This window comes from Mustelus asterias, chromosome 19, assembly GCF_964213995.1.
Source record: "Mustelus asterias chromosome 19, sMusAst1.hap1.1, whole genome shotgun sequence".
Taxonomy (NCBI): domain Eukaryota; kingdom Metazoa; phylum Chordata; class Chondrichthyes; order Carcharhiniformes; family Triakidae; genus Mustelus; species Mustelus asterias.
Genome location: NC_135819.1, coordinates 32,592,138 through 32,616,956, shown reverse-complemented (window position 1 = coordinate 32,616,956; position 24,819 = coordinate 32,592,138). Strand labels below are relative to the sequence as shown.

General features: G+C 46.1%; 1 protein-coding gene across 2 annotated transcripts in view; it reads right to left on the bottom strand.

Annotated features, from left to right (window-relative positions):
* Window positions 1–24,819, bottom strand: part of sox5 (SRY-box transcription factor 5) — a 345,783-nt gene that overhangs the window by 180,259 nt on the left and 140,705 nt on the right. For both annotated transcript variants that reach the window (XM_078235294.1, XM_078235293.1), the window contains one exon: window positions 9,202–9,281. In XM_078235294.1, coding sequence (XP_078091420.1) covers window positions 9,202–9,281 — 80 coding nt within the window. The remainder of the gene's footprint in view (window positions 1–9,201; window positions 9,282–24,819) is intronic.

Sequence of the window (24,819 nt, the reverse complement as noted above, 5' to 3'; positions counted from 1 at the left end):
AAGGTGATCAAACTGAAAAGCCCAGCTCAGTCAGGCACCTAAAAAGCTAAGCCTACGATTGGCTGGGTGAGGCAGGATCGCAGCGGACTTTCGTTAACCTCTCTGAGGGTGGCTGGTGGGATGAAGTCTCCTGTCTCTGCTGACCCGATTGGTCGGGGGCGCTGGGAAATAATCCTTCACACAACGGACAATGAAAATCCAGGTCATCTGAAAACTTGATAATGTTCATCAGGCAGGCGTATTAAAGATTAGGCAACCAAGACTATAGAGTTAAGACACAGATCAGCCAAGTTGATTGGTGATGCAAAATTGCCCCTTAGTGTCAGGGAGACACTAAGGGTAAATGCATGGGATGATGGGGATAGGGCCTGGGTGGGATTGTGGATGGTTTATGAATTTACAAAAGACTCTTATATTCTGATCCCAGAATTAAATGTATAGCGTGAGTCTGTATGTATATCTAGCTGCCCAATACTACCATCATCCCATGAAATCTCAGGTCTTTCGTTATGTAGAGAGATAAAATGGCAAATGCTGCAAGTTGAAACTAAAATGCAAGTTACATCAGATGAAAAGCAAAAATGAATTACTGTTTTAGATAGACATGTATTTGTGACGTGTATCCAGCCAACATTAGCTTTTATCAAGTTTAGCGTTGTCCACATTGGCACATTGTTTCTCCTCTGATTATTTTGAAATTCAACTTAATCATTTTGATGAATTTAGCTATTCAAACTGATAACCTGGTCTAAGTATTGTGTGAGCTAAACATTCAGACCAAAGCCAAAATTATCTCATGGATGAAAGTTAATAAATTCGATGGGCTGAATGGCCTCCTTCTGCACTGTAGGATTCTACGTAACATCAAGGCTTAATCTTAACCATTGGCCATCGTATTTTTTCCCAGTGGATAAGTGACGATTCAAATACTTCAGACTTTGTCTGAACGAAGTTACGGAATGCTCCTTCGTAAAATAAATTATTTTGATTTTAACGGAAGATGTACAACTGCATGAAAGATCATTTTAAAGGTGTGATAGGAGAGAAAGGAGGTCATCGAACCCATTAACTTTAAAATCAGATTTAAATCTCCATTTTCTTGCACATTTGTCAGCGATCAGCTTGGCACATTTACAACGCTTCAAAGGACTGATCTTTGAACCTGGATAGTCAGCGTTGAGACAGAATCATAGAATCCCTACAGTGCAGAAGGAAGCCATTTGGCCCATTGAGTCTGCACCGACCCACAATCCCACCCAGGCCCTATCCCCATAACTCCACCTGCTAGTCCCCCTGACTCTAAGGGGCAATTTAGCATGGCCAATCAACCTAACCCACACTTCTTTGGAGTGTGGGAGGAAATCGGAGGAAACCCCGCAGACGCAGACATGGGGAGAATGTGCAAACTCCACACAGACAGTGACCCGAGGCCGGAATTGAACCCGGGTCCCTGGCGCTGTGAGGCAGCGGTGCTAACCACTGTGCCACCGTGCCACCAGTGTTTCTTCCTTCCCCTCGGCTTCATCTTGTACCCAATGAGATCAACGCAGTGGCCTCATTGGCCAGGCAGAACGGTGCCTCATTTAAAAATAACTAGCGCCCTCGTGTCTTGCTTCGAAAGCTACTGAGAATTTCAAGTCTTGTGCTGAAGTCCCTGACTTTGGCAAATGCATCTCGTAGCAGGAATTCCAGGGATTGGCACAATATCCAGGCGCAGTGCTGGGTGAGTGCCACACTGTTGGAGATGTCATCTTTTGGATAACATCTCAGCTTGGATGTGAAAGATCCGTCTAGTCAGAAGATGAGCAAGGGACTGTCCCTCCCAATGTCATGAACAATGCTGATCACTAACACATTGGGCTGGATTTTAGTTGGCCAGGACACGAACGCCAAGCACATTTCTCAGTCCCAGCCCCACATTGCCATGCCTGATGACAGTGGCCAGCGAGTGAGCTTGCGATCCAATGATGGACATGGCTCGCGATGCAGGCGAAACATAGGAAGTGACACACTGGCAACCACACCAGCGGACATGGGTGATGGCAATGCAGGTGTGCAAGGGAGGGCACCTCAAGATGGAGGCACATTGCCCACCCATTTCCAAAGAGGCATTTAAAATCTGGCCAGCCTGCCATTGTGAAGGAGGGCTATCTCCCTGGGAAGCTGTGACCACAGCTGTGGCAAGATCTCAGTCGTGGATGTGGGTGCGGGGGTCATAGAAAGCGAAATGGGGCATTGGACCCCCAATCTGTCACCAGATTCATAGAACCATAGAATCCCTATAGAGCAGAAGGAGGCCATTTGGCCCATCAGGTCTGCAGCGACTCTCCAAAGAGAGTCTTACCCAGTCCCACCTCTGCCCACTGACCAATCTCTGTAACCCCACACATTTACCATGGCTAATCCACCTTATTGATTTGCTGTGATTGGATTTATTATTGTCACCTGTATTAGTATACAGTGAAAAGTATTGTTTCTTGCGCGCTATACAGAGAAAGCATACTGAAGGAAACAAGAGAGTGCAGAATGCAGTGTTACAGTTATAGCTGGGATGTAGAGAAGGATCAGCTTAATGCAAGGTAGGCCCATTCAAAAGTCTGACGGCATCAGGGAAGAAGCTGTTCTTGAGTCGGTTGGGACGTGACCTCAGACGTTTGTGTCTTTTTCCCGACGGAAGAAGGTGGGAAAGAATGAAACGAGAGAACCTACCTACACATCTTTGGATTGTGGGAGGAAACCAGAGCACCCAGAGGAAACCCACGTAGAAACGGGCAAACTCCACACAGACAGTGACCGAGGCCGGAATCGAACCCGGTCCCTGGCGCTGTGAGGCAGCAGTGCTAACCACTGTGCCATCGTGCTGCCTGGGAGATTGTGAGTTCGCCCGAAAAGCGATCCACGGCCATTTAAAAATTCAGCATCGCTCACAGACTACCTGATCATCATCACGTTTCTGTTGGGGGTCACTTTGCTGCGTTCCACTTTGCTCTGACAGTTCCTGCACTGCAACAGTGACACTTCAAAAAAACTAGCTCACTGGTTGTAAAGCACTTCGGGGTGTCTGAAATCATGAAAGGTGCTATATAAATGCAAGTCCTTTCTTTAATAACACTGGGCAATGTGGATCTGAGCTATGGGATCGGATCGGTGCTAGATTTAGTCAGTAAACGTCAAGCCAGACAGTAATTGGCTTCATTGCTCCCAGCATAGGAGGGGAGAAGGAATGAGAGTGGATTTCATTTGCAAGGCAGAGGAACAGCATGTAATGTAAAATGTAATTATAAAATGCTTTCCATTTACTTGGCAAGGTGGCTGTGTGCTGTTGCTGCGAATTAGCCTCTGGGTTTGGGCTTTAAATAGTTAAAGCTGAGTTCCACGACACCAATTACAGGAGCTAGACATATAATTCCTGCTTGCTGTGCCTTGCAAAGGGCTCAGCGTTTGCTCTTAGCCTTCAAAGATGCGACACATGCATTACAAATCACAGGAACAACAGCACACCCAGCTGAGGTAAATTCATTACATTCCTCAACTCGAGTGAAAGTATTAAGCACTGGCTGATCTGCTCTCCACAAGCCAATCCCCGCGCAGGAGAGTAATCCATTACAATATGCTCCAACATCTGCCTCCCCATATGATGCATGACCTCTTCGATTGACCCTCTTTAAACAGCGCCAGCGTTCCTGTTCATTACAGAAGGAGGATGAACAGGGTGCTCATCTCATCTTCAGGTCATCAACCAGTAAATACATTTCCATTCAAAACTGGACTCGTACACGCGCAGTCTGAATCTCTTTCATTCCCAAGCATAATATTCTCATCATTTATTTTCCAATAGCCAAACCACAAATTGGTCGACTTTTCTCCCATTTCCCCCCCCCCCACACCCTCCCCCCCCCCACACCGCCCCAACCCCCTCCCCCTCCCCCTCCCCTTCCCCTTCGGCTCTCTCGCATTTATTTCTTTCTGTCTCTCTTCTGTTTGTTTGCTCGGCAGCGAGGGAGCTGTCATTCACCCATTCCAGCGAGAGATGTATGGTACATGACAACGGTGACCTTCTCTCTGTATGTGACAAGATCCTTAGGTCAACTGCCTAAATGGTAGCCCCTGTGACACTCCGTCAGAATCCAGCACTTCCACTGAGGTAAATTTAAAGCTAATTTATTATCAGTCACCTTTCCTGCAGACACCTGCAACAATAAACAATTCTGGGCTTTTTTTTTTGTCGACAAAGACAATGAAAGCTGAAGAAGCGTTAGACTGACTAGCAGCTATTTATACAGGACATTGCCCTTTAAAGAGTCCTTAAATGAAGAGGCCTTATGTTTATTATGTGAAAGAAGGATTTTTAAATCTGTTCCCCATGCTGCATTAGTGCCGAACGTTGCCAAATTGCTTCCGCTTTCTCCTTTTGCTCTCAAAATACATACGTACATGACTGGTGCTTTAGCAGCTGTGCAATACTAGCCGTATGTGGCGTGCTGCATCTAGCCGTCCCTGCAGACTGGGGTTTGGGGAGCATGGCCCCCCGCTCACCGACTGTCAGGCACACTCACATGGATGAAAGGGTGGGTTTAGAATGGTGTGAGCTGGTTTGGATTCACTGGGGCTGCACGGTGGCACAGTGGTTAGCACTGCTGCCTCACAGCGCCAGGGACCCGTGTTCGATTCCCGGCTTGGGAAGCACTGTCTGTGCGGAGTCTGCACGTTCTCCCCGTGTCTGCGTGGGTTTCCTCCGGGTGCTCCAGTTTCCTCCACAGTCCAAAGATGTGGGGGTTAGGTGGATTGGCCAAGCTAAATTGTCCCTAAGTGTCAGGGGTACTAGCCAGGGTATGTACATGACGTTTATGGGGATCGGGCCTGGGTGAGATTGTGGTCAGTGCAGTCTCGATGGGCCAAATGGCCTCCTTCTGCACTGTAGGATTCTATGATTCCATGACTGGGAGGCACATGGGGAAGAGTTGCCATGGATTCTGAAACTATGCAGAAAATAAATAAATAGACAGAATTTAAAAATTAAGATAAAAGCAAATTACTGTGGATGCTGGAATCTATGCAGAGAACCGTAGAGTCTCTACAGTGCGAAAGAAGCCACTCAGCCCACTGAGTCTGCACTCTCTGTCAAATTATCTTACCCAAGCCTGCCCTATCCCTGTAACCCCACACATTTACTATGGCCAATCCATCTAACCTACACATCTTTGGAGTGCGGGAGGAAACCAGAGCACCCAGAGGAAACCCAGGCAGACACGGGGAGAATGTGCAAACTCCACACAGACAGTGACCCAAGCCGGGAACTGAACCTGGGTCCCTGGCGCTGTGAGGCAGCAGTGCTAACCACTGTGCCACCGTGCTGGCCCACTGCTTGGAAAATAAAAGTAAAGACTTTTAAGTGTCCCCAGTTTCGGGTTGCTTGGAATTCTGATTGTGCATTTTGTACAATGAGGAGAAAAGGAGGAGGAGTTGTCCATTCGGCCCCTCGAGCCTGATCCTACATTCAATAAGATTGTGGCTGATCTGACCGATGTATGTGAGCAAAACGTGCAGACAATGAGTAAACGTAACATTCTCAAAAACAGAATGTACAGATGCCAACAATCTCCTTGATGTGACAGGCAAATTGAACCTTGGACAATGGCACAATACGGACAATATTGAATCAGTCACCTGTGATGCACCATGCCTGTCAGTCCTCTCCAATAAAAGAAAGACTTGTATTTTTATAGCACCTTTCATAAGCTCTCGATGTTCCCAAAGCAGCTGATTAAAGCAGTTTTGTAAACGTTGTAGGAAAAAGGCAGCCCATTTGCTGCTAGCCATGCCGCAAACTGGGATAATGACCAGATAATCCCTTCTGCAAAATAATGCCACATGCTTTCTCATCCCCACCTGAGAAGGCAGATGTGGCCGTGGCTTATCATCACATCTAAAAGACAGTACCCACAACAGTGTAGAACCCCCTCAGCACTGCATGAAGTGGCAGCCTGGATAATGTGCTCATGTTTCTGGAGCGGGACTTGTACCCATGAACTTCTTGCTCAGAAATCAATGGAAGGACAAAATCAGACGGTGTGTTTAGTTGAAGCGACTGCAATATTGTTCATGGGTTCTTTGTCGGACTGAAAGAGATTATGGAGTTAGAGAGGGGTGAGGATGAATGGGACTTAAGAAACAGGATGAGAATTTTAAATTGAAAGCGTTAGACATTAATATAGGCCATCCAGGGCAGGGGTTAAGGGTGAGGAATTGGTGCAGGATTGGTTGGATGCACAGAGATTTGATTGCATGTGGAAAATGGCATGATGACCAGGAGATCCTTGTGATAAAGTTGAGAGTAGTCTTGACAAAGGGGTGGGTATGAGTTTCAGCTGGAGATGGGCTGAGGCAGGAGGAGGTGACAATATTATTGAAGTGGAACTGTGACAGAGTTAAATTGAAGAAATATTTACTGCTGATGAAGTTAGGGAACATGAAGATAATGCTCATTGTTTTAAGTTTATTTATTAGCGTCACAAGTAGGCTTACATTAACACTGCAGTGAAGTTACTGTGAAAATGCCCTTGTCGCCACACTCCGGCACCTGTTCGGGTACACTGAGGGAGAATTTAGCCTGGCCAATGCATCTAACCAGCATGTCTTTCGGACTGTGGGAGGAAACCGGTGCACCCGGAGGAAACCCACGCAGACACGGGGAGAATGTGCAGACTCCGCACAGACAGTGACCCAAAGCCAGGAATTGAATCCTGGTGCTGTGAGGCTGCCACTTTGCCACCATGCCACCCTGGATGCGGGTATAAAGAGCTAAGATATGAACCTGCACTAATCTTGTTTGGGATCACCAACTACAAGGTCTTCGTTTGAACTTTCAATAAGAGATGCAGTTGTACACAGCAATAAATATTGCCCTTATGATCACCATTAGCAAATATATCATGCGCATTTCAGAACAGCTTATCTCCCTTTTGACCCATCCATCTGGTTTGCCTTCTGTTGATGAATCGAAAAGAAGGAACATCCACTTCTAACCCATGCTTCATATCTTCAGGGCATCCCAAGGCATTTCACAGTTAGTGAAGTATTTTTGAAGGGTAATCACTGTTGGTTTGTAGGCAGGTTCAGAAACATAAACACAACAGGCCCCACAAACAGCAATGAGATGGTTAGATCATTTGCCTTTTAGTGATGTCTGGCTGAAGATTAAATGATGACCAGAACACTGGAGAAGAAAACGATGGAGATTGTCATCAACTTCAGGAAGCGTAAAGGAGAACATGCCCCTGTCTATATCAATGGGGATAAAGTAGAAAGGGTTGAGAGCTGCAAGTTTTTAGGTGTCCAGATCATCAATAACCTGTCCTGGTCCCCCCATACCGACACTATAGTTAAGAAAGCACACCAATGCCTCTACTTTCTCAGAAGACTAAGGAAATTTGGCAAGTCAGCTACGACTCTCACCAACTTTTACAGGTGCACCATAGAAAGCATGCTTTCTGGTTGTATCACAGCTTGGTATAGCTCCTGCTCTGCCCAAGACCGCAAGGAACTACAAAAGGTCGTGAATGTAGCCCAATCTATCACACAAACTAGCCTCCCATCCATTGACTCTGTCTACACTTCCCGCTGCCTCGGCAAAGCAGCCAGCATAATTAAGGATCCCATGCACCCCGGACATTCTCTCTTCCACCTTCTTCCGTCGGGAAAAATATACAAACGTCTGAGGTCACGTACCAACTGTGCTGCTGTTAAGTTGATCTTTCTCTAAACCCTAGCTATGACTGTAACACTACATTCTGCACTCTGTCGCTTCCTTCTCTATGAATGGTATGCTTTGTCTGTATAGTGCGCAAGAAACAATACTTTTCACTGTATACTGATACATGTGACAATAATATAACAAATCAAACATTTTCCTGAGCTCTTGTTTGAACACTGCCACGGGACCTTTCTTGTTAATCCCAGCAGGTCGAAGGAGCCTTGATTCAATGTCTCATTCAAAAACATGGTATCTCTTGTAGAAGAATTATTCTGGATCAGGCATTCAAGTCTTTGAAACCACAATATTCTGTCCCAAAGGTAAGACTGTTATCACTGAGCAAAGCATGCTCTATGATATAAAGACCTCATGAGATTCAAGGTCTTGGGTATGACCAGGGTGCTGTGCTTTGGAGTATCAATGTGTAACAGACCAGAGTTTTCTCATTTCTGGAAATTGCTGTCTTGTACAGGGATATTAGACTCTTTATGGGGGAAGGAAGTGCAGGAAAAGGTAAAGCAGGGGTTGTGTTGCTGCTGAGCTATGTCTGAGTACCTCCCAGTACCCAGAATAAAAGAGGTGTTGGTAGAGGCCTTGGAACAACTTATGTGCTCATTCCCTGTGCACCAACTATATAAAAGTTGTAACATAGTAACGTAGAAAGTAGAAGCAGGGGTAGGCCATTCAGCCCTGCTCTGCCATTCAATATGGTCACGGCTGATCATCTATCTCAACATCACACTCCTGCGCTCCCCCCATATCCTTGATACTCAGAATGGAGAATTAAAATATGGCTTTGTTGGTACATCTCAACTAATAAATGAGAAACAAATGCGAATCAATACGATACTGGGCATCTTGATAAATCTATCACTGGGATCTCTTGACATTCATTTCCTATTTCCTATGAGGCGGCACGGTGGCACAGTGGTTAGCACTGCTGCCTCACAGCACCAGGGACCTGGGTTCAATTCCCAGCTTGGGTCACTGTGTGTGTGGAGTCTCCCCCTGTCTGAGTGGGTTTCCTCCGGGTGCTCCGGTTTCCTCCCACAGTCTGAAAGACGTGCTGGTTAGGTGCATTGGCCATGCTAAATTCTCCCTCAGTGTACCCGAACAGGAGTCGGAGTGTGGCGACTAGGGGGTTTTCACAGTAACTTCATTGCAGTGTTAATGTAAGCCTACTTGTGACACTAATAAAAAGACTTTCAAAACTTTGAACTATTTTCCTGTGCGCTGGTTTCAGCTCCTGAGCACACCTCAGGGAGGCTCCAGGTTCTAACCCTCATCACGTTAGTTGATCTCAACCAGGGCAAGGTTAGAGACATTCACAAAGCCGTTAAGAAACTCACTGCCCGGTATTTATTTGTCCAAGGTTAGGTTTGTATCCACCCCTCTTCCCTGCCTTTGCCCTGCAGGCCAGAGAGCCACAATGCTAACATCTGTCTTACCTGCAGCTGGAGCTGACCAAGTCCTGGCGTTGCTGCTGCTGCCATTGTCGTGGGGATAAGCTGAAGAGGGTAGGGCTCATCTGTGAAAGAGAACAACATTTGCCTGAGAACGTATACTCCACCTCCCAATCCCACACAGCAACCCCCCCTCCACAACCTTCCCAAAGCCCTGGGCTGCCTGAGAATATTGTTCCATCCATGTAACTTCTGGCTCTCAAAATGAAAACCGCTGATAGATTTTAACAGTACGACAACTCAGAGGGAGATTTCCATGTAGTGAACCCACATCTTTGCCATTGACTTCAGGTGGCTTTATAAACATGTCTCTTAAAAGTAAAAAGTAATGCAGTTTTAAACTTGCAGCCGCTCTCCTTGGCTCCTTTGGCAGCTGATAACCCCCCCACTGGGCTCAGTACAATGGGGCCATTACAACATATCATGGGTGGAATATATTAATGAACTCCACTGTCTCAAACTGGTATGTCTGGACAAATATTTCCTCTGGATTTAATATCCAAAGTCTGTGTCATTTTAATTCCTCGGTAGCTGATTAAATAGCAGTCTCCTCGGCCAAATAGTCAAAATTTCCAAGTAGTGACGACTATACAAGTCCCAATGATTTTGCAGAAGGTGATTCAAGATATCAGTGATGACTGCAGGGTGTCTATTCAGCTGTGTCATTGGTTAAGCTCAGCTTTGTGTGATACTGACTTCAGTAAAAATAAGAATGAGGAGAGATGTAAAACAGGCTGCCAACTCACTATCACTCAAGATCCACTCCGTTCAGTTCATACATAGATAACATCCTGTTTGGCTTAACTAGGTGAATGATCTTCATTTAAATTGAATTAAAAACCCCACTCTTCACATTTGTTCAGTTGTACACTTGGACTGAATTCATTCAAGCGAGCAAAAAGAGTTCTGGCGTCACCATAACCAGTCTGTGAATATTATGCAGTTCCTAGCACTTCAGTCGAAGGCTTTAACTAAAAGACGATTCCCTCTTGTGAACGAACCAGTGTCTCTTCTGGCTAAGTCCACTGTGCAATGTCAAGTTCGGCTGGTGCCCATCAAAGTGGTACTTGGGTGATACCGCACTGAATTAGGCACTACGTTTCAAACCAGTAAGCTATCACGGATTCCTGGGTGTTTGAGAAGAGGCCATCTGGCCCATCTTGCCCGTGCTGACTCCTTTGAGCTATGCAAGTAGTCCAACTGCTCTGCTCTTTCTTCGTAGCACTGCATGATTTTCCTTTCCACGCAATTATCCAATTCTTTTACTGTTGAATCTGCTTGCGGCACTCCTTTCTGGCTATACATTCCAGGTTGTAACAATTCTCCTGGAGGAGGGGGGAGCTTTCCTGTCCCACCTGCCACAGGAATTGTGGGGTGAGCATGGCTGGAAAATCCCGCTTCTTAATCCACTATTTTCCAGTTTGTTTAAATCTCTGTTCTCTGACCACGCACACTAGTGGAAACAGTTTACCCACAAACTCTGTCACAATGCCTCGTGATTTTGAACACCTATATTGAATCTCAGCCGAACCTTCCCTGTTCTAGGAAGGTCAATCCCAGCGTCTCTAGTCTCTCCACTCTACCAAAGTCCCTCACCTTGGGTGTTATCCTGGTACGTTCCCTGTGTAGTTTCTCCCTGCGGCCCTGACATCCTTTTAAAATATGGTGCCCAGAGTGGGACACAATACTCAAGCTGAGGTCCAGCCTGTAATTTATAAAGGTTCACCAAAACTTCCTTCTTTCTGCTTTTTTTATCAACTCAGAACATGTGAGCAGACCAAGCTGAGGCGCAGGAAAAGTCTGGCTAGTCCACCATGCCAGATCACAATGAAAATTTGTAGGGATGCAACACCTTTGGGCTTCTGAATGTGCATGATACTCCTTTACAGAATTGATGTTCCAGCTCTGTAAATGTACAGCAGGTCAAGGTGAAACTGCAGCATGGTTGATCCCAGGACATAATGTTAACACAATGGCTTATCCAGATGCAGCTCAATACACAATGCTCAGCAATGATCCGGGTCCATTATCAGGAGGTAAATGGGTGCATTGGAGATGTCATATTAATCAGGAACATTCACTCAGACACAACACCATTTACAATAATCGCTGACTGTTGTTTCTTCAGAAAGAACTCGTCAAATGCAGACAATAAAAATGTAACAAAACTTACTCCAATTTATAAATCAAAGAAAGGGTTTAATAAAGAAAACTTCATTACTCCAAACTTGGGGGCCTTGCCCTGGCTCACTCCAAGTTCCCCACAGTTCCCAACAGGCTCTTATTCATAATGAGTCAGCTGACCATCACATCATTCTGTAATTGGTTTCCATGGTTTACTGGGTCAGCTGACTCTTACATTGGTCACATTACATCGAATACAAAGTTGTCACCGGATACATTCTAACAACTGTTGCAGATGAGCAGAATGACAAAAGTGTGGAAGAGGTGGAGTGGATTAACAATCCTTGTCTGAATTCCCTGCCCAACATTGCATGCAAGGCTCTGTGCGGTCAAGGATGATGCATACAAGTTTGCACCCAGTACATGCAGAAAATATAAAACAGGTTCTTCCAGACACCCAAAATCCAAAGTCCTCCAGTGCTTTATTTCCAGAAACAGCACATGCTTTTAAACCATGCCTATTTATCAGCTATCAAACAATGTTCCACCTAGCAGGGTCTGATAACTTTAGCCTTTGGTAGGATTCATGTAGACCAGAATGATCTTTCAGCTACTGCCCAGTGCACGTTTCTCACTGCTGGGATAGAGGAGATGGTTGAAAGATGGGAAGGCGTCGTCAAATCTCTCTCCCAATAGCATATTCCATCCAATACAACAACAACAACTTAGATTGATCTAACACCTTCAACCGCCTAGAACACCCCAAAGTGTCTCACTGGAGCATTGGCAGAAAATAACTGATATTGGACAATACATTGGAACATGACCAAAATCCTGGCAGAAGAGGTAAGTTGTAATAGGTCTCTTAAAGAAGGAAAAAGAGGTGGCAAGGCAGAGTGCTTTGAGGAGGGAATTCCAGGCCTTAAGGCTTCAAACAATTGAAGACATGGCCACCAAAAGCAGGGCAAAGGATGTGTGTGAAGTCAAAGGGCCCCGAGTTGGAGGAACACAAGTTCTTGGGAGAGTTAAAGGACTGGAGGAGGTGTTGGAGACTGGGAGGTGCAAGGCCAGTGAAGAATTGGAACAAAAGGTTGGGAATTATAAGCTTTTTCGGGAACCTGTGTAGGATTTTTCCTAACCGGCCTATATTTTCAACAATGCTGAGGATGGGCAGCATCTCAGGCATTGTGGGATTCCTTCTCTCCGTGAGGATGTCCTCTGGCCCTGACTGACTTTCTAGACCTGGGGTAATTGGACTGTGAGAAGTAGGCTCTTACAACCATGCTGGAGGGCCACAGGGACTTAACGGACAGCCACCAAAATGCCGGAGGAGAAAGAGACGAAAAGCAAAATAAAATAAATTCTTACACTAAAATACTTCCATGAGTTGATGGGGCCAGTGTACTACCTTGATCTGAAAAACCCCTGCCATAAGCAACAGTGCATAGGCAGATCTGAGGCAACCATTTTCACTGCATGTGACTGATTGGGATGAGGGCCAGGGACAGAACCAAGTAGGTTTCCACTAATGTCCTCCCCTTCCGCATCCCCTGATTAACCAGAATGGAGAGCAGGTGGACTATCTACCCTTTGGTTTAATGGAGCTTGATTAGAATCATAGAAACCCTACAGTGCAGAAGGAGGCCATTCGGCCCATAGAGTCTGCACCAACAACCGATATCCCACTGAGGTCCTATCCCCATAACCTCACATATTTACCCCGCTGATCCCTCTAATCTACACATCCCGGGACACTAAGGGGCAATTTAGCATGGCCAAATCATCTAACCTGAAAATCTTTGGACTGTGAGCACCCGGGGGAAACCCACGCAGACACGGGGAGAACGTGCAGGCTCCGCACAGACAGCGACCCAAGCCGGGAATCGAACCCAGGTCCCTGGAGCTGTGAGGTAGCAGTGCTAACCACTGTGCCAACTCCAAATTTAGTAAAAAAAAACATCAGGATTGTTTATCCACATTCAAAATAAATGGACGAGTGCAACTTAACGACACTCAAGAAACTCCACACCATCCAGGTCAAAGCAGTCTGCTCATTTGGCAGCCCATCCACAACTATTCACTCCCACCATCGACGCATAGTGGCAGCCATGTGTACCATCTACAAGATGCATTGCAGTAACTGGCCAAGGCTTCTTCAACAGCAACTTCCAAACCCATGACTTATATCATCTGGAAGGACACAGGGACACCAAGCTGCTTACAATCCTGACTTGGAAATATATCGCCGTTCCTTCACTGTCACTGGATCAAAAATCTGGAACTCCCTCCCTAACAGCACAGTGGATGTGCCTACACCGCACAGACAGCAGCAGTTCAAGAAGGCGGCCCACCGTCACCTTCTCAAGGGCAACTAGGGATTGGCAATAAATGCGGGTCTAGGCAGCAATGTCTACATCTCATAAATGAATAAAAAAATAAAGCTTTTAGTCATCGTGACATGTGCAAAAAAAAAAGAACATCACAGGAACATAGAGTCCATACACCATGCTGAAGGTGAGACTCGTCACTGGTGACGATAAGTGAAAATATATTCACATGAAACAAGATTCAGTTTTCTTTGCATTACTAAGAAGAGAAAGAGAACGCAGTGTCCAATCCCTTCTCCCCATTTTGGGTTTGTGTCTGTAGAATCTAATTCTAACAACACCAGGTTAAAGTCCAACAGGTTTATTTGGTAGCAAAAGCCACACATAAACCTGTTGGACTTTAACCTGGTGTTGTAAGACTTCTTACTGTGTTTACCCCAGTCCAACGCTGGCATCTCCACATCACGAATCTAATTCTGACAGCCCTGCTATGACACACCATCCTAACGTGGACATATATTGCCGTTCATTCAACCTTGCTGGGCAAAACCTTGGAAATCACTACCTCACAGTATTGGGAACGTGGATTCCCCCAAACGGGCAAGAACACTCAACAAGAACATTCACTACCACCTTCATGGGACAGCTACTACAAAGGGAAGTCAAAGCCACTGATACCCACATCCCAGGAATGACTATTCAATCCCTTAGTCCACCACAGCCTGAATCCCTTTCCCTGCACACGAGGCAGCAGTGGGTTGCATGGTCCTTCAAGCCTGTTCCACCAATCAATATGATCATGGCGGATCTTTGGCTTCAAATCCATTTTCCCACCTACTCTCCATATCAGACGCAGTCAGGTAACACAATAATAATGTCATTATTGTCATAGCAATGCGATACCCCAGCATTTAACAGGTATCCAAAATTTCTAGAGGCAAGGCCACACCATGATGAGCCAAGGTGGAGAGGAAGGTGGTGGCTGCAGATCAGTGGGATTTGCCAAAATTGTCGGAAGTAGCAAGTTTTCTTGGGCAGACGTGAGAGGCCATTCCTCTCCTTCAGCTGCTGCAAGCTCCTGTATGCAATCAATCCTCCACCTCTTCCCTTCCTCCCTCTCCCAAGCACAGGCACCAATACTGGCAAGAACTCACCCAAGAAGCAGTGAGTGCCTGGCCGAGCCTGGCAGGATTGCCAGCTGTTGAGGTAGGCAAACCCTGCACCGCCAACTTTACACAGAAACATGCAAGCAAGAGCGAGACCTGAGCTGTCATCTCCGATTCCTCCAAATGTCAAATGATTCAATACTTAAGAAGAAGGCAACTTTGAAATGAATCAAATGAGTTCCTAAGGGAATATGTTCCACTGTGGGTAGTTACCCAAACCACATATTTGTAAAACTGTTCTCTCTGAGTCTGCAATTTTCTACTTTTAACAAGATGTACTTCAAACATTTGCAAGAGGTGGACTTTTTGCCCTCGGGGCTGAGATGCATTGGCAGGACAGAGAAAGAGATATCCAGGATGATACCATTTTTCATTCATTCATGGGATGTGGGCATCACTGCAAAGGTCAGAAACCAAAAGAAAAAGTGCTGGAAAATCTCAGCAGGTCTGGCAGCATCAGTAAGGAGAGAAAAAAGCTAGCATTTCCAGTCCAGATTACCCTTTATCAAAGCCACTTTGACAAAGACAAAGGGTCATCTGGACTCGAAACGTCAGCTCTTTTCACTCCTTACAGATGCTGCCAGACCTGCTGAGATTTTCCAGCATTTTCTCTTTTGGTTTCAGATTCCAGCATCCGCAGTAATTTGCTTTTATACTGGTAAGGTCAGCATTTACACTCTGTCCCTAATTATCCTTCAGAAGATGGTGGTTAGCTACTTGCTTGGACCGCTGCTAATCCGTGTGGTGTAGGTAGACCCATAGTCAGGGAGGGAGTTACAGGACCCAGTGACAGTGAAGGAACAGCAATGTATTTCCAAGTCAGGATGGTGAGTGGCTTTGAGGGGAACCTGAAGGTGGTGATGTTCCCGTGCCTCTGCTGCCCTGGTCCTCCTGGTCAGTAGAGAATGCAGGTTTGGAAAGCACTGCCAAAGAAGCCTTGGTGCATGACTGGTCCATGGGACAGCTCTGCCAATTTTGATATTTCTTCATCTCTACGTGGCTCCCAAGGTCTGCCCCTGGTGGATACTGGGTGACTAGCAATGGAGGTGGCATGCAGGTTGCATGAGGGAACAAGGGGTGAAGGGTGAGGACTAGGAGGCCGAACAAAGTTCCCAAAGCACTGAGGCAGGCCTTCTAATATGGCTGCCTCAGTACTCATCCATGCCCGTGACCGCCTACACTCCACTTCCGGGATTGATGGGCACAACTCTATCCCACACTGCACCAATCCATCCCTTTCTCCACCCCAGAACAGAGCTTGAACATATTGGAAGACATTTTACTGGGCGGGACCAGCAGGAGCCAAAATCCGACCCTAACTCTTAATTCAAGAAGTAATTAGTTAATTAATTAATTGGATTTAAATTCTCCAGCAGCCACAGTGGGATTTGAACTCATTTTCATGCTCATTAGTCCAGATCATTTAGTAGTCTGGAAAGAATAACCATTATGTTAGAATACCCCCAGCATAGCTGGCTGGAGGTGTTTAATGAAAATGACCTCCTGTTGCAGAGATTCAGGGCAGCTGTAACCAGTATGAGACGTCCCAGCCGCTCTCACGCTCCTGCTAACAGCGAGTAGCAGAAGGGGACCGCAGGAGACTACATTCACAGTGAGACAATCGTGAAAAACAGCAAGAGGGGGGAGGGAGAAAATGGGAAGTCAAAATAAATAGAAATCGAGTAAAGATCTTTCTTTAGTAAGTGAAAGGATGGGACGAAAAGGTTTTCACTTTTAAATAATCAACTCCCATGAAGGGTTCTTCACTCCATGTGATCAAAGGAATGCGAGTATACCCACAGTAGATGATGTCCAAAACTGTTTCAATAACTGTCAGCCCAATATTCCGTATCCCAAAATCACCATGATAGCAAAATAGGCACATTTTCTTATGTTGAATGGACAGTCATAAGAGTTTCAGATGTACAAGTCCTTAAAAGTGAAGTTCATGATGCACTGGAAAAACATACTGCCAGAATTTTATTGCCCCGCCCACCACAGGAATCGGAGCGGGCAAGGGGTGGACCGTAGAAATGTCCACTGACCTCGGGCGGGATTTTACAGTTTCGGAATGAGCGAGGCTGTAAAGTCCCGCCCATTGGATCTTAGGCTTATTAAATAGAGTATTGAAGCAAAGAGGTAATGAGGTTTATTTATTAGTGTCACAAGTAGGTTTACATTAACACTGCAATGAAGTTACTGTGAAAATCCCCTAGTCGCCACACTCCGGTGTCTGTTCGGGTACACTGAGGGAGAATTTTGCATGGGCAATGCACCTAACCAGCACGTCTTTCGGACTGTGGGGGGAAACCGGAGCACCCGGAGGAAACCCACGCAGACACGGGGAGAACGTGCAGACTTCGCACAGACAGTGACCCAAGGCAAGAATCGAACCCGGGTCCCTGATGCTGTGAGGCAGCAGTGCTAATCGCTGTGCAACCGTGCTGCCCCTAAACAACTTATACAAATCATCAGTTAGACTGTTGTTAAAACATTATTGACCATTTAGGACACTTTAATTTAGGGAGGATGTTAAAAAGCCTATCTGGTTCTCCACTGGGTTTCATAGGAGTAACCTGCCTTCCTTACCTGGTCTGGATTATATGTGAGTTCAGATCCACAGCAATATGGTCAACTCCTAACTACCCTCTGAAATGGCCTAGCAAGCCACTCAATTGTGTTGCTATGTAAAGGTCTAAACTCTCCAACCCATGCTCACAGTGATTCCCTTGATCTCGTCATTAAATGCGGCCTTGATCGTTATTCCCAGAGTATCAATCTGAAACAAGGCCATCTCTGATGACTTCCTTGTACCGTTGTCCACACATATCTCATTTCCCAATCCTACTTCCTTCAGTATCTGCCCTGGAGGGAAAAACAAACTCTCCCCCAATTCATTTCCAACTGCATTCTCAACATCCCAACTGTCCTCACTCCACTCCATCATATCTACAGCTACCAACCTCCTCAACCACACCCTCACCTTAACCTTTGACACCCCAGTTCCCATTAAACTATTCTCTCTTACCATGGCCTTTCCCCTGGTACTCCCTCATCTTCACTTCCCTGAAGTCCAAGAGAAGTAGATTTGAACAGATATGACAATTAAGTTTAACCATTCACCACCAGATTTGACTGAACCACGTAAAGCATTATCAGGTTCTACTTTTGTCTGTAAAGCTGCCCACTATTCTCGGATTCACCTGGAATGTAAAGTAACACCTGACTTATCTTCCCTGCTACAAATCAAAATTTAAATCTCTCTCTCCTGTTCCCTCCACCATCACTTGCAACACGTGCGAGGAGCTTATGTATTTCTTTTTCACCAAGATTGAGAACATCTGATGAGCTTCTCCTGCCACTTCTCTCCCTCCCCCAGCTCACCAGTATTACGACGCAGGGGTTAATCCCCTTTACCTTGCTTCATAACCTGGTAAAAGTGTTTGGGAAGATGTTAGCTGTTCTATATTAGCGTTTAGAGGTTCATTAACATGAAGGCCTGACATTCGTTTCAAGTGAATAATTAACAAGTTATTTTATTTAACCAACCGGAGCCTTAACTAAACAAGTAGCATATTAATTAAAGGAAGGTTCAACTGTAATGCTGTTCAAATAAATACAAGGAACATTCAGCACCAAGACAGCAATAACAGAATTTTAATCACTCTCAAAAAATATACAACCAGGTCTGATGGCTTTCAGAAGTTTTTGGAGTTTTTCTGCTGATTTTTCTGTATGTGAGGTCTTTCTAACTTGATTACCTTTCATTAGATAGATGGAGAATTCTCTTCAGAGATAGTTCTTTAGATAGCAAGATGGAGAGCCACTCTAGAGATGTCCTTCTGTTCTGGCTGTCTCTCAGTTGAACTCAACTGAACTGCAGACAGGCAGTTGAGTTCCTGTTTATTATCCTGATTACCTATCCATTCCCTATACCCATATTTGTCTGAGGTTGACAACAACAGCAAATTCAAATTTGATAGGTTCCTGTTAGCTGAGTGTTTTCTTTTAAACTGATAGGCTGTCAAAAATGCAAAAACAAACTGCAGAACCTGTTACCAAGGCAACCCTGATGTTTTGATCTCTGCAACAAATGTTACAATCTGCATACCTTGTGTGCCAGTGTCGTAAACATTCTAGCATTGAACACAAAATCAGTTTTTAAAGGGACCACACACTCCTTCTAGTATTTTACATTTGTTACAAACATTCTTTACATCTTTACAACTTCATAACACCAGGCTGTCCTTCCCCTAAGGCTCCAACGCACCACTTCCCCCACCACCCGCCCGCCCCCCCCCCCCCCCCCCACCCCCCCCCCCCCCCTCAACTGCCCTAGTCCTGAACTTGTATCTTTCTCTAGTTTCTCTCTCATCGCTCTCCATGCCCTGCCCAAGCTCATCTTATCCTCAAGACCCACTTCCTCCTCTATTGCCTCGACACTGCTGACCACCCCAGCTTCCCTTCCTGGAACCCACGTTAGCAGGTATTGTGACCAGCCCTCGCTCCTCAGGTTCTGTCCCTCTCTCCTTCAAACCTGTCATTATCACTCCTCTGCTCACCAATCCAATCCTTCATTATCTCTCCATCCATGCAAACCAGTGCCCCCATCCCCAGAATCCAAAATGTTGTCACCTCCCAAATCTGTGTGCAATTTTCCTGGAAGTTCAAATTTCAATCCCTCCAATCAGATTTCTGCACCTCCACGGTACTAAATAAGCTCTTGTCAAAGTCGCTAATGACGTCCTATGCTAAGTTTAAAGTTTATTTATTAGTGTCACAAGTAGACTTACATTAACACTGCAATGAAGTTACTGTGAAAATCCCCTAGTTGCCACACTCCGGCGCCTGTTCGGGTACACTGAGGGAGAATTTAGCACAGCCAATGCACCTAACCAGCACGTCTTTTGGACTGTGGGAGGAAACCGGAGCACCCAGAGGAAACCCACGCAGACATGGGGAGAACGTGCAAACTCCATGCAGTGAACTAAGCCGGGAATCGAACTGAGGTCCCTGGCTTGGTGAGGCAGCAGTGCTGACCACTGTGCCGCCGTTACTGTGACAAAGGCAAACTATCCTTCCTCATCCTTCTCGACTTGTCTGCAGCCTTGCCGCGTCTGATCATATCACCTTCCTCCAATGTTTCTCCACTGTCAACCGGCCGGGTGGGACTGCATTCTTATCTATCCAATTGCAGTCAGGGAATTGTCATCAATGGTTTCTCTTAGAAGCTCTTGGGGCTAAAGGGATCAAGGGATATTGGAGAAAGGCGAGATCAGGATACTGAATTTGACGATCAGCCATGATCAAAATGAATGGTGGAGCAGGCTCGAGGGGCCGAATGGCCTAGTCCTGCTTCTAATTTGTATGTTTCCTGCTCTCGTGCAGTTACCTCATTATCTCTCCATCCATCCACGTTACTGCCTCCAGCCCCAGAATCCAAAATGTTGTCACCTCCCAAATCCGTGTGCAACTTCCCTGGAAGTTCAAATTTCAATCCCTTGACCCCTGTTGTTTCCCATCTACATGTTACCACTTGGTGACATCATCTGAAAGCACAACCTCTCTTGAGCACTCGGTTGTTGTAAAAATGCTTGCCTGACACTGAGTGCTAGGTGAACAAAAATCGATTCATACGTTAGGAACAAAAGAGTTGTCAGGGAGAAAATCGGACCTCTCAGGGACAAAGGAGGGGAATTATGCTTAGAACCCAAGGGAATAGGGGAGATCCTAAATGAATACTTTGCATCGGTATTCACGAAGGAGAGGGGCGTGTTAACCGGGAGTGTCTCGGAGGGAGGTGTTGACCCGTTAGAGAAAATCTCCATTACAAGAGAGGAAGTGTTAGGTTTTTTAGAGAACATTAAAACTGACAAAGCCCCAGGGCCTGATGGCATCTATCCTCGACTGCTCAGGGAGACGAGAGGTGAAATTGCTGGGCCTCTGACGGAAATCTTTGTCGCTTCTTTGGACACGGGTGAGGTCCCTGAGGATTGGAGGATAGCGAATGTGGTCCCGTTGTTTAAGAAGGGTAGCAGGGATAACCCAGGAAATTATAGGCCGGTGAGCTTGACGTCCGTGGTCGGGAAGTTGTTGGAGAGGATTCTTAGAGACAGGATGTATGTGCATTTAGAACGGAACAATCTCATTAGTGACAGACAGCATGGTTTTGTAAGAGGGAGGTCGTGCCTTACAAATTTGGTGGAGTTTTTTGAGGAAGTGACAAAAACGGTTGATGAAGGAAGGGCCGTGGATGTCGTCTATATGGATTTCAGTAAGGCATTTGACAAAGTCCCACATGGCAGGTTGGTTAAGAAGGTTAAGGCTCATGGGATACAAGGAGAAGTGGCTCGATGGGTGGAGAACTGGCTTGGCCATAGGAGACAGAGGGTAGTGGTCGAAGGGTCTTTTTCCGGCTGGAGGTCTGTGACCAGTGGTGTTCCGCAGGGCTCTGTACTGGGACCTCTGCTATTTGTGATATATATAAATGATTTGGAAGAAGGTGTAACTGGTGTAATCAGCAAGTTTGCGGATGACACGAAGATGGCTGGAATTGCGGATAGCGAAGAGCATTGTCGGGCAATACAGCAGGATATAGATAGGCTGGAAAATTGGGCGGAGAGGTGGCAGATGGAATTTAATCCGGATAAATGCGAAGTGATGCATTTTGGAAGAAATAATGTAGGGAGGAGTTATACAATAAATGGCAGAGTCATCAGGAGTATAGAAACACAGAGGGACCTAGGTGTGCAAGTCCACAAATCCTTGAAGGTGGCAACACAGGTGGAGAAGGTGGTGAAGAAGGCATATGGTATGCTTGCCTTTATAGGACGGGGTATAGAGTATAAAAGCTGGAGTCTGATGATGCAGCTGTATAGAACGCTGGTTAGGCCACATTTGGAGTACTGCGTCCAGTTCTGGTCGCCGCACTACCAGAAGGACGTGGAGGCATTGGAGAGAGTGCAGAGAAGGTTTACCAGGATGTTGCCTGGTATGGAGGGTCTTAGCTATGAGGAGAGATTGGGTAGACTGGGGTTGTTCTCCTTGGAAAGACGGAGAATGAGGGGAGATCTAATAGAGGTATACAAGATTATGAAGGGTATAGATAGGGTGAACAGTGGGAAGCTTTTTCCCAGGTCGGAGGTGACGATCACGAGGGGTCACGGGCTCAAGCTGAGAGGGGCGAAGTATAACTCAGACATCAGAGGGACGTTTTTTACACAGAGGGTGGTGGGGGCCTGGAATGCGCTGCCAAGTAGGGTGGTGGAGGCAGGCACGCTGACATCGTTTAAGACTTACCTGGATAGTCACATGAGCAGCCTGGGAATGGAGGGATACAAACGATTGGTCTAGTTGGACCAAGGAGCGGCACAGGCTTGGAGGGCCGAAGGGCCTGTTTCCTGTGCTGTACTGTTCTTTGTTCTTTGTTCTTTGTTCTTTGATTAATTATTGGCCAGACTGAAGCCACTGAGCTCTGCCCCTGACATCGACTCCATTCCCTCACCGCTGATCTCCTCCCTCTCCCCAGTATCTGTCTGAGACCGAAACAAGACTGTCTGCAACCTCGGTGTCATATTTGAGGTGAATTCTCTACCACATATCCATGCTGTCACTAAAGCTAACTATCTCCACCTCCATAACACTGCTGACTCTGCCTGATCTCTTCTCCTGCTGAAATCCTCATTCGTACCTTTGTTACCTCCGGACTTTACAGTCCAAACACACTCCTGGTTGACCTTCCACATGCTAGACTCTGAAATTTGAGTTATCTAAACCTCCGCTGCCCATGTCTGAATTTGCACCAAATGCCTTCCACTTATCACCCCATGTCTTTACCGATGCACCTATATTGGCTCCCGATCAAACAATTTTAGAACTCCATTTTACAACTCTCATCCTTGCTTTCAAATCCTTCCAAGGTGTGGCTCCTCCCTGACTCTCTCCGACCTCTTCCCACCCCAAAATCCTTCAAGATATTGGTGCTCCTCTTGTGAGCATTCCCAAATGTAATCGCTCCACCACTGGTGGACGTGGCTTCAGTAGCCTAGGCACTAAGCTCTGAAATTTCCTCCTAAACCCCAAAGCCTCTCTCCCTCGCTTTCGTTAATCATATAATCCTACAGTGCAGAAGGCCATTCGGCCCATCAAGTTTGCACCAACCACAATCCCGCCCAGGCCCTATCCCCATAACTCCACGCATTTACCCTAGCTAGTCCCCCTGACACTAAGGGGCAATTTAGCATGGCCAATCCACACATCTTTGGACTGTAGGAGGAAACCGGAGCAAACCTACGCAGACATGAGGAGCATGTGCAAACTCCACACACACAGTGACCCAAGCCAGGAATCGAACACTGGTGCTGTGAGGCAGCAGTGCTAACCACTGTGCCATCACGCCGCCTCTTACACAGTAGCACAGTGGCACGGTAGCACAGTGGTTAGCACTGCTGCTTCACAGCTCCGGGGACCTGGGTTCGATTCCCGGCTTGGATCACTGTCGGTGTGGAGTTTGCACATTCTCCTCGTGTCTGCGTGGGTTTCCTCCGGGTGCTCTGGTTTCCTCCCGCAGTCCAAAGATGTGCGGGTTAGGTTGATTGGCCATGCTAAAATTGCCCCTTAGTGTCCTGAGATGCGTAGGTTAGAGGGATTAGCGGGTAAAATATGGAGGGATATGGGGGTAGGGCCTGGGTGGGATTGTGATTGGTGCAGACTCGATGGGCCGAATGGCCTCTTTCTGTACTGTAAGGTTTCTATGATTTCTACACTTACCTCCTTGCTTTTATTCGTCCATGGGATTTGAGCATCACTGACTAGGCCAGCATTTATTGCCCATTCTTGAACTGCTGCAGTCCATCATTGTTGGAGAAGGCCAATGCCTGGCACTTGTGTGGCACAAATGTTACTTGTCCCTTATCAGCCCAAGCCTTAACATTGTCTAGGTCTTGCTGCATCTGGGCACAGACTGCTTCAATGTCTGAGGTGTGGTGAATGGTGCTGAACATTGTGCAATCACCAGCAAACATCTCCTTCTGACTTTATGATGGATGGAAGGCCATTGATGAAGCAGCTGAAGATGGTTGGGCCTAGGGCACTACCTTGAGATAGTAAACCAGCACAAAGGAAGGTGGTTGTGTTTGTTGGAAGCCAGGCCAATTATCTCAAATCTAACCTTTGCAGGAGTTCCTCGGGTAGTGTCCTAGGTCCAGCCACCTTCAGCTGCTTCATCAATGATATTCCGTCCACCGTATGGTCAGAAGTGGGCAAGCTTGAGGAGGGTATTCACTGATGATTGAATAGTTTTCAGTTCCATTCATAACTCCTCCGGTAATGACCGCTAAGTTCCCCTTCCAGGCAGGTGCTGTCTTGGTTTGGAAATCTACCGCCATACCTTCACTGTCGCTGGGTCAAAATCTTGGAACTCCCTCCCTAACAGCACTGGGGGTGTACCATTCATCACAGGAACTGCAGCGGTTCAGGAAGGCGGCTCACCACCATCTTCTCAAGGGCATTTAGGGATGGCCAATAAATCATCACCTGGCTGGTGATGCTCACATCCCACGGATATATTAAAAAATTTGAGGAGAGACTTGGAAAACTGGGATTGTTTCCTAAGGGTTAAGAAGGTTAAGAGATAAAAGTATTCAAAATTATAAGAACTTTTCTTAAGATAAATCGAGAAAAATTACTTCCACTGTTTGGTGAGTGACTAACTACTGGGCTTTAAATTCACCAACAGAATTAATATAACATTAAATAAGTGTCATCTAAACTTAATTTATTACAGTGCATTTATAATTAAGGCTCAGAGTTAGTCAGAATTTGATGAGATACAGGTTACCAAGTACTTATTAATGATTCTCGAATGACATCATAATAAAAACCACATAAGTGTCATTTAGATTATTAGTTAAATAAATCCCAAAAGAATACAGTGTAATCTGAATCTCTTTGCTTGATCCAAGCTCTGTGTCTCAAATATGCAGCTA